The sequence below is a fragment of the Arachis duranensis genome, chromosome 2 (genome assembly GCF_000817695.3).
Source record: "Arachis duranensis cultivar V14167 chromosome 2, aradu.V14167.gnm2.J7QH, whole genome shotgun sequence".
Lineage (NCBI taxonomy): Eukaryota > Viridiplantae > Streptophyta > Magnoliopsida > Fabales > Fabaceae > Arachis > Arachis duranensis.
Window position 1 is genome coordinate 92,510,528 of NC_029773.3, and position 10,296 is coordinate 92,520,823.

At 28.9% G+C, this 10,296-nt stretch overlaps 2 protein-coding genes across 2 annotated transcripts; one reads left to right on the top strand and one right to left on the bottom strand.

The window, feature by feature from the left end:
- Positions 1-1,552: 1,552 nt before the first annotated feature.
- Positions 1,553-5,820, top strand: LOC107476206 (purple acid phosphatase 22). Its single transcript, XM_016095971.3, has 5 exons — positions 1,553-1,722; positions 2,699-2,993; positions 4,085-4,653; positions 5,237-5,325; positions 5,440-5,820. The coding sequence occupies exons 1-5, from the start codon at positions 1,564-1,566 to the stop codon at positions 5,657-5,659; spliced, it is 1,332 nt and encodes a 443-aa protein (XP_015951457.3). The 5' UTR covers positions 1,553-1,563; the 3' UTR covers positions 5,660-5,820.
- Positions 5,821-6,563: 743 nt separating this feature from the next.
- On the bottom strand, positions 6,564-8,331 carry LOC107476207 (zinc finger A20 and AN1 domain-containing stress-associated protein 4). The gene is made up of 2 exons (XM_016095972.3): positions 8,166-8,331; positions 6,564-7,744 (listed from the first exon to the last, which is right to left on the bottom strand). The coding sequence occupies exon 2, from the start codon at positions 7,608-7,610 to the stop codon at positions 7,080-7,082; it is 531 nt and encodes a 176-aa protein (XP_015951458.1). The 5' UTR covers positions 7,611-7,744; positions 8,166-8,331; the 3' UTR covers positions 6,564-7,079.
- Positions 8,332-10,296: the final 1,965 nt, after the last annotated feature.

Genomic DNA, 10,296 nt, shown 5'->3' on the forward strand with positions numbered 1-10,296 from the left:
TTTTTTTTTTTTTCAAGATTTTTTTTTTGTTCTGGCCCTTTTTGTTCAAGATGATTAGACCTCACCTTTATGCTATAAGTTGTATTTGGGCTTGTACCAAAAATTAAATGTCATGCCTAATTATTTGGTTTTTGTTTTGTACACAACCATGTCTATTAATACCCAAGAAAAAAAATTTATTTGTTATCAGATATAATTTATTTAAATTGGATTGTTCTAATAGTTAATTTATTAGTCAATTCAAACAAGTGTCGAAAATTTGAATATCGTTTTGCGCTTGCAGTAATCTATTAACCATCAACAAATTTTTAAATGGAGTTCAAATTTGCAACAAATTAGTTTTTGATCCATCAGGTAAAAGTACCACACAAAAAAAATTTTTGTGCAACAATATTCTCCTTTTCAAAATGTGAACTCAAGATTTTAATATATCAATATTCTAAATTTATTAAAATGGACAATTTTCTACTCTAGCTCTTAGTCTCTTTCTGAATAAGCATGTGTTTTTCCGGTTATTTATTTCTTGAAGTATATTGGGGATATTCCAACAAAATAAATAACGATCTTGTTGAGAGTATGTTAGTTAACATAGAATTTCCAAAGTCTTTGTTTACATGATACGTAACATGATCTTAAATACAATAGTTTACAGTCTTTTGTACATATGCTATTGCTAATTAAAAAAAATAACTAACACAAACTATCACTATATAAAAGAATCATATTTTAACGACGGTTAAACCGTGACTAATATACATTAATAAATATATAAAATCAACTTTTAATTAGTTAATATTAGTCAGTATTTTTTATCATAAAATTAATTTTTTAACTCTCAGTTTTCTATAATTTATTATTTAAAATTTAAATTTTAAAATAAAAATACATTGATATTAACCGAAAAATAATTAATTATCTAGTTGTATTCGTTATAACTTAATTATTTAAAAATGATAAATTATTACATGACCTAATACTTTGGAGTAAATCATATTACTCTTTCATTTTGGCATATTTATATTGAAAAATATTATTTGTACACTAAAACCAGCCACTAATGTATTTATATATAAATACATGTGTGGTTTAATTTATTTCTAATATATATAGTTGTTTTTCGACATGTATTTTATACTGCTGGTGGCTGACTTTGGTGTACACGCAGCATAACCTATTTATATTTTATTAATCTCCTTGCATTAAAAGTTAGGGTTTAATTTACAGCAAAAGAAGAACATCATCGTTGGCATTGATTGGCATGCATCACATAATGTTATGTGTGCGTGGAAGAGAAGCAAAGAATAGTAACCCAATGAGGATTATTGATCTTTGCTGTAAGATTATCCAACTCATTTCACCATTTTTTTTTTCAAATTGGAAATTGCTTGACGCCATTGCAATCACACACCCTCCACACAAATTAAACTCAATTTTTAGTTACATTATTTTATTAATTTGATGATACCTTGTATCACTAATACAAGACTACTACAACCTTATATATATACATACAAATTGAAGAGAAAGAATTGGTTAAACAAAATGGAAGGCCAAAACAACAAAATGATTAGGAATAATAATTCTCTTCTCCTTCAATTATTTTCCTTCCTTTTATTATTATTCCCACAGATCATAAAATCACAGGAGAAATCTTTTTCTCGCCAACCTTCTGGTCAGTTTATTTTCACTCCTCATGAACGCTCAGATTCTGAACCTCAACAGGTTGGATTTAATTTATTGTTAAAATCATAAACGATAATTAATCAACATTTCATGTGTCTCTCCAATTTCATGCATTTTTTTGCTCTCTTGGGTGAGAATTATAGTTTTTAGTACTTTATGCATGTATGTATATCAATTTTTGACATGTGTTACTATATTAATTGTGTAAGTTTGTTAAATTTTTTCTATCTCTTACCTCTTGGCAAAAGTTTGCATATGTCAAAAGATTGATTTATATGTCTAAAGTAAGCAGTGTATTTCCAGTTCGAGTCGTGAATCAAGCTTAATTTTTTTTAGTTGAACTTGAACTTAATTTAGCTCGACTCAGTTTGCCTCACTTATAGCCTAATTATAACTGTTGTCTTATTTTCCATCAAATTAAATAAGATTTTGATTGATTGTGAAGTCATAAATATATCAACATGAAAAATCAATATGTCTCTTTTTTTTTTAATAAATATGGACTTTACACAATAAATTAAATATTTTTATTTTATTTTTTATTCTAATATTTCATAAAAGTGAGAGGATGAAGATAGTATTCTAATGAATAATGTTTAAATAAAATTAATCAAATTACGTATTTTTCAAATTTTAATTAAAAGACCGAAAATACTTTTTTTTTTCCGTTTTAAAATAACTGTCTCTTTTACTTTTTAGGTTTATTTAAAAATTAGTGTATCTAAATAATAAACATTGATTTTTTAATAAAATTCAAAAGTGGAAACAACAGTTATTTTAAAACAGATAGAGTATTTAAATAGTCAAAAGTATTGGTAAACTATATGAAAGAGCAATGATACTAAAAGATTACAATAGTATTCTTAGTATAGGCTTGAATCTAGGCAAATAAAAACCGTAATTGAACAAAACAAGAGCAATACACTTTTTATACACTTTAACAATTTATGAACAAACCAAACTTGAATAAGAACCCTAATTATTCATCATATTGTGATATTGATATATGTTGTAGGTTCACATATCATTGGTGGGGAAAGATCACATGAGAGTGTCATGGGTAACAGAAGACAAGCATGCAAGATCAGTGGTGGAGTATGGAACAAAACAAGGAGGAGAATATGAAGCAAAATCAAAGGGGGAACACACTTCATACAATTATTTCATGTACCAATCAGGGAAGATCCACCATGTGGTTATTGGGCCTTTGAAGCCCAATACCAATTACTTTTATAGGTGTGGTGGTTTGGGCCCTGAGTTTTCCTTCAAGACTCCTCCACTCAATTTCCCCATTGAATTTGCGGTTGTAGGTAATTTAATTGCTTCATCCACACATTAATTTGTTTTTGAATCGTGTTATTTGTATTTTATTATATCATAAGATTATTTTTAAAAATTTAAATTTTTAGAGAGAGATATATAAATAATTTTAAGAAAATAATTTTTTATTCTTTTATTTATCAATTTGATTTCATAGGAAATAATAATTTTGTTTTGTATGGAATTTTTTAACATCTTCTTTATTTTTAACATGGATAATTGTTAATATAACAATTAAGCCTTTTTTTTCTTTATTCGGAGATCAAGCACTTAAATATTCCATTATCAAGTAAAGCTCCTAAATTTGTTCCCTCTAAAAAATAGTTAAGCTCCTAAGTAGCTAAGAAACTTCTTTTGTTTTGTTTTTTTTTTTGAAAAAAAGGTTTTACGATAATTCTTAATCATTTAGATTCCTTAGAAGGGAGGTGATCAATGTCTGCTTAAATCCAAAGCAAATTAAGGTGGCCTTGGCATTTCAGAAAGGTCACTAGCTAGGACATAGGATATGGTCATCAAAGAACAATAACACTTTAAAGGCTTTAAGGTATTTGTCAGATCATAAAATTAGATGCGGCAAGTACTATATATTACATACAATAATCAACTACTATAGTCATATATAAGTTTAATCCATTTAAATAAATATCATAAATTCAAATATTATCTTACATATACAATAATTTATTAATTAAACTTTTAAATAAAATTTAACTCTACAAAAAATTAGTCATTAATTTACTAAGTTCGAGATATGCTGGTGAAAAAAAAAATCTATATGCTACTATTTTTGTCTAAGATAATGATTCATTTAGATAAATTAATATAAATTTAATTTTGATATACTATCAGTAATTTTATATACGTATTTAATCACGTAATGTCACATCAGTAAAAATAATTATATTTTATATTAACTGCGTGAATGATCATAAAAAAAACATATTACACGAGAGTGTAAAATGCATAAAAAATAAACTCAATTAATATATTATAAATTATTTCAAATGTTTAACATTTTTTTAAAAGAAAAGAACTTGGATTGAGTAACATTGAGAACAAAATATTTTCATGCATGATGTAGGTGACTTGGGACAAACAGAATGGACAGCATCAACCTTAAAACATGTTAACAGCAAAGACTATGATGTGTTTTTATTACCGGGTGACCTATCCTATGCTGACACACAGCAACCACTATGGGACTCCTTCGGTCGCCTGGTGGAACCATACGCCAGCCAGAGACCATGGATGGTCACTCAAGGCAACCACGAAGTTGAGATCTTACCGATTACCGAACCAACCGGGTTCAAGGCCTACAACTCACGCTGGCCCAATCCCCACAAAGAAAGTGGGTCCAACTCAAACCTCTACTATTCCTTTGAGGTTTCTGGGACCCACATTATTATGTTGGGGTCATACACTGATTTTGATGACCAATCAGAGCAGTACACGTGGCTTGTAGATGACTTGGGGAAGGTTGATAGGAAGAGGACTCCATGGGTGGTTGTGTTGTTGCATGCACCTTGGTATAACACCAATGAGGCACATCAAGGTGAAGGTGAAAGCATGAGAAAATCCATGGAGGACTTGCTTTATGAGGCTCGTGTTGACTTGGTCTTTGCTGGCCATGTTCATGCATATGAACGCTTTGTAAGTCATAATAATCATACATATATTTCATATGCTCAAAACTCAGGTGAAGTCGACTTAAGGTAAAGTTGATATTTAAGAGCCGTTAGATGATTTGACTAGTTTGACTAAATTTTCATCCAACGGCTCTTAGATATAACTTTACGTGGAGTCGACTTCATCTGAATTTTCACCATGTTATTTCAATATAATCAAAATAAATATAATTTTTTTAAATTTTTTTTAATTATTAGTTAACAATAGTCAAAATTTTTATTATTATAAATTTATTTTTTAAATACAATTTACTAATATTAACAAAAAAAGAGTAAGCTCTTTAGTTAAACTCATATAATATTTATTTATTAGAAAAGAATGTTTTAAAATGAGAAATTAATAAAATAAGAAGTTATTCGCCATTAAATTTGTGATTTTTGTTATGCGAGATTCATACAATCTTGACTCAAAGATGATATGATAAGTAGAGTCTTATTTTTTTATTTTACTAATTTTTTCGAAGGAGCTTGATTCTATATATATTAATACCATGAAAAATTTTGTTGAAATGCCTTTAAATTATGTTTGGGTTATTATTTGTTTACAGACTAGGGTTTATGACAATAATGCGGATCCATGTGGTCCAATGTACGTGACAATTGGAGATGGAGGAAATCGTGAAGGACTTGCATTATCGTGAGATATTAGCTACTACTCTTGATTAATTAATAAGTTAATTTTCCGTAATTTCAAATTATTATTTTTATAGGGTTGTTAATTAATTGTGATTTTTGATGGAATATAATACAGGTATAAGAAGCCGGTAAGTCCACTCTCATTGTATAGGGAAGCAAGCTTTGGTCATGGAAGGTTGAGAATAGTGAACGAAACACATGCACACTGGTCATGGCACCGCAACAATGATTCTGATGCTTTTGTAGCTGATGATGTTTGGATTCAGAGCTTAATTAGCTTCAAAGAATGTTGGAACACACAACAACATCACCTTGTTGCTCATCAAGAGCTATGAAAAGATATATACACATAAGAGTAATTAATTTTAATTCTCTTAATTGTATTATACACAGCTAGCTAGGACTTAATTTATTATGTGTATTTTGTATATACACATCCATTTTCCTTCAATAATCACACTTAGCTTGTATAACTTTCCATATTTCTTTTTTTCTTTTTCTATTCTAGCAATACATAGTTTAGAATTGAAGAATAATCCTACCATCCTTGTGTGCCCCAACTAACACAATTTCTTCCTTTTTTTTTCTTTTTGGGATAAGTAGAAGAGTTCTCCTTTCTCAATCATTTGAAAAATTAATGTATTTCAAGTATTTTTACATTTTTTTTTCAATAATTCAAAAAATAAAAAGACACTTTTTTTGTGCTAATATAAAAAAGAAAACATTAGATTCAAAAAAAAGGAAATACAAAAATAGGTCAATCATAAAAACAAATAAAAAAAATCTACGCATACATCAAAAAATCATAAAAAGTTCAAATCAGATAGTATGAAATTTCTACATAAAAAGAGTCATCAAGACATCATATTTGATGACATTTCTTCATGTTCTTAAACTCTAACTAAATATCTCATATTTTTATTATTCCTCTTCACTTGATCAGATTGACTCAAAAATTTTGACTATTGGTAACTGATTACAAATTAATTTTTAAAAAATTTATATTTATTTTGATTATGTTCAAATAACTTGCCAATTTATTACCATCAGTCAAATTTTTGCTATATTGGGAAAGGGGAGCACTAACCCACCAAGCCCAAGCCCAACAACATTTTCTCTCTAAACTTCTTTGTTCAATCCAACATTGACCGCTAACATAGTTGTGAATCGTATTGTATCATAAATCATAATTAACAAGGATATAAAAGTGATGAAAAAAACAAGCCACTTGCGTGCAAATAGCCAAATATGATAACTTCACTTTCGCATTCATTATAGAAAGCAACACAAAACGCTCCACTGGGCTTTTGCCCACTTGTAGACCCAACAACAAAACCACCAAATTCTCATTTTCAACTACCTTTTTAATCCCTAAAGATGGTGGTAGTAGTGGTGGATGAAACTACAATCTTTCATTCATTTTTTTTCTTGCTTTTCACACTTTACAAAAGCTAATACCACATAAATAACCTATTACTTATTCAACCTTTCTAGTCGAGACAGCCAAGCAAGCAAAGCAACCAAACTGCTATTATTATAATATTAAAATTTAATAATAACAACAAAGATAAGATCATTACATCATAATCATATTTTTTTATAGTACATCCCGACAAATCTCTCAGTTGCACCGGATGTCCAGGTGGACGGCCACGATTAACTCATCTAAGAAGGACTTACTCAACAATAACCATCTGCTTTGTGTAGGCCCATACGTCTGATCCAACGGCTGAGAAACAATTCCCATATTTCCCATCAGATCCTATCGAGTTTCTCCGCCTTGATCACGGGGTTGGCACGTGCTATCTCCTCCCTTCCCACCGTCTTAAAATCGAAAGCGCACGCGTGTTTTTCCGGGTACCTGTGGGCCCCGCAGAACGTGACACCGCACCTGCACTTGAACCCGGTCAACCCGACTCGTTTACGGCATGTAGCGCAACGGTTCGGCTGAATCGGAGCTCCGGGATTCGAGCTGGTCGTTACAGAAACCGTTACGGAGCTCGAAGCTTCTAGCTCAACCGGTTGAGGAACAAAGGATTCGACGGCGGCTGGCGTTGGCGCCGGAGAAGACGACGTGGACGGTGACGGAGATGGAAAGGCGGCGACGGAGGAGGTTGCGGTGGCTGTGGCGGTGGAGAGAGCGTTCTCGATCGTAGATTTTGCGGATTCTTGTTCTCTGAAGCATTTGGAGCAGAGATTCATGGTGGCTGAGCTACCGAAAAACCCGCAGTTGTTGACACAGAGCCTGTGACCTTCAGGAGCTTGGCATGGATGTTCTTCCGCCATGGTTACGTTTCTAGATCTGAGCTTGAGCTTTTCGAATTTCTGCTTTTTCTTGTTTTTTTCTGTTTTAATTTTTTCCTCGTCTCCTTTCTTTGATGAGAAAATTCACAATCAGAACCGCTGTGAATGTTTTGAACCTGATCGGAATTTACAGAAGTTCATAAGAAACGTTAGCTATCTAAAATTTAGATTCAGAAAAAATTGAAAAAGCTTATTGAGATTCAGAGACTAGAAATATGATTTTGGTTATGAAGTGTTGGAAATATCTTGAAGATGAAGGAAATTTATAGAGAGAATTGAAGAGGAAAAACAATTGAAAACGTTGAGTTAGTTTGGATTCCGAGAAAATCGAATGGAAAAAATTGGAAAGATAGTTAAGAGTTATAACGAAAAAATACGGTATAAAAAAACTGGAAAAAACAAATAAAAGTTGCAAAAACCATATACGGTTTTTTCTTTTTGGGTTATTTTTGAAAATTTTGTGGCCCGTAACCAAATACAGAAAATAAAGAGAACAAAAAACGATATAAATTTAAGAAAAAAGGGAAATTGTGATACCTGGTTGTGGTTTTGTTTGTGAAGAGGTTGAGAATTGAGGTTGAGAATGTGGAGAAAGAGAAGGGAGAAGGAGAAGATAATAAGAATGGTGTGAGAAAGAATCTTAATGGAGAAGGATTATTATTAACCGAGTGGGAAAAGGATTATGAGAGAAGGAGGAAGAAACGGCGAAACTAGACAAAATTGTAATAATTATTTTTAATTTATTAGTGTTAGTATTATTTAATTCTGTTTATATGATGTAGAGACTAGAGAGAATGGTTGATCTTATCAAAATAAAAGAAATGATAAAATAAAAGAAATGGTTGATGATGCTGAGGTGAGGAAAATATGCATTATTAGCAATTTTTTTAATTATACAGTGTAAAAAAAAAATATTTTTATTTGAGAGAAAGGGACAGGCTGGTTGTGGTGGTGCTCAATATGGATTTGGTCGCCACTTCAGCAATTTTTTTCTGATTCACAATTTCTTTTTTCTTCTTATTTTGGTTTCTAGAATAAATTCTGTTTTTCTTTATATGCTAATTTTTTTAAAGATGGGTAAAAGTTATAAAATTAATAAAAAATATGATTCTCAGATTTTATAACAATTGAGTTATAGATTTTGTAAATATATAAATTGAAGAATCTGATTTTTGTTAAAATTTAGTGAAACATAAATTTAAAAATCAAATTTAAATACTTATAAAAATTAAAAATTTAAAACCATAAATTTAAAAGTTAAATTTGTGTACTAAAAAAAATCTGATTTTATAATTTGTTGATATTCAATACACATCATGATAAGATATATCAAATTCTAATATAGCTGAAAAACACAATTCATAGTTCAATATTAAAATTGAAAAGTAGTGTTCTTTATACATATATGACTTTTTTTGGTACAGAGTTAAAAAAGAAAAAGTATATAATTAATTAAGTATTTGAATAATTAATTCATTATTATAACAAATATATTCTCATTGTTCAAAGTAATTTGGAACACAGAAACAAATGGAAGTGGTTGCAGCGTGTCCGTGTCTGCCGCGTAGAGAGGCTGCGATAACGAAAGGAATACCAGTTACTATTACTCTGATGGTTCTTAGTTATTTATTTTTGTTTAAAATATTAACTTTCTAGACATAACTCATTTTATTCATACAAAATTAATTTCAAATATGTAATTATCATGAAAATTTTCAGATCATAGTTACTATTATAAATTTAATTTTAATACATGTCATTTATCCTTTATATTAATTGTCTGTATAAAAATATTTTATACTGCTAATATATTAAAATTAAATTTTAATAGTATATAATGTCTATGAGTATATTTAGACTTAGTTTAATAAAATTTTTATTTTTTAAAAATAACTTATAAAAATTATTTTTTAAAAGATGACTTTTTAAAAAGTGTAGCATCTATATTTAATGAATTAAATTAAAAATAATTTTTAATAATACTTAAGTTTTATTTGATCAAATTAAAAATAATGTTCAATGATCATAGCTAACAACAATTATATTTAGTAAAATAATTTTAAAATTTAAAAATATTATAAAAGATATAAATTTAAGCATTAAATTTTAAAAATTAATTAATATATAAAATTAGACTTTTAAATTTTAAAAAGTACAAGCTAATTTTAAAAAATTTTATCTTAAATACTTTTAAAAATATCTTAATTTTTTAAAAATGAAAAATATAAATATTTTATTTATTAAATACAAAATAAAAAATTTATACTTTTTAAAAATATAAACATCTTTTTAAAAAATGTTACTAAACCAAATCTTAACTTTGTTTGGTTTGGTGGGTGAGAGTGAATTGTCAAGAAGAAATGGAAGTGTAAGGAGGTTGAGGTTCGATGAATACTGCTGTTGTTAAAGGGAACCACGGCTTTGGGTTTAGTTGTGCTTAGCTGGAAGAACGGAACCACATCAAATGCATCCACTTGAGGTAGTGACCCACACCTGTTTCTAACAGAGTGTCTATTTCTCCTATCTTTTAAAATAAATATCTCTATTATTTTTTAAATTTATTAAAAATTTATCATATAGAAATAAGTTTTATTTTACTTTAATTTTGTCTAAAAAAATTTTAATTTACATCAAATATACTCCAAATAGCTAATTTTTAAAATATTTA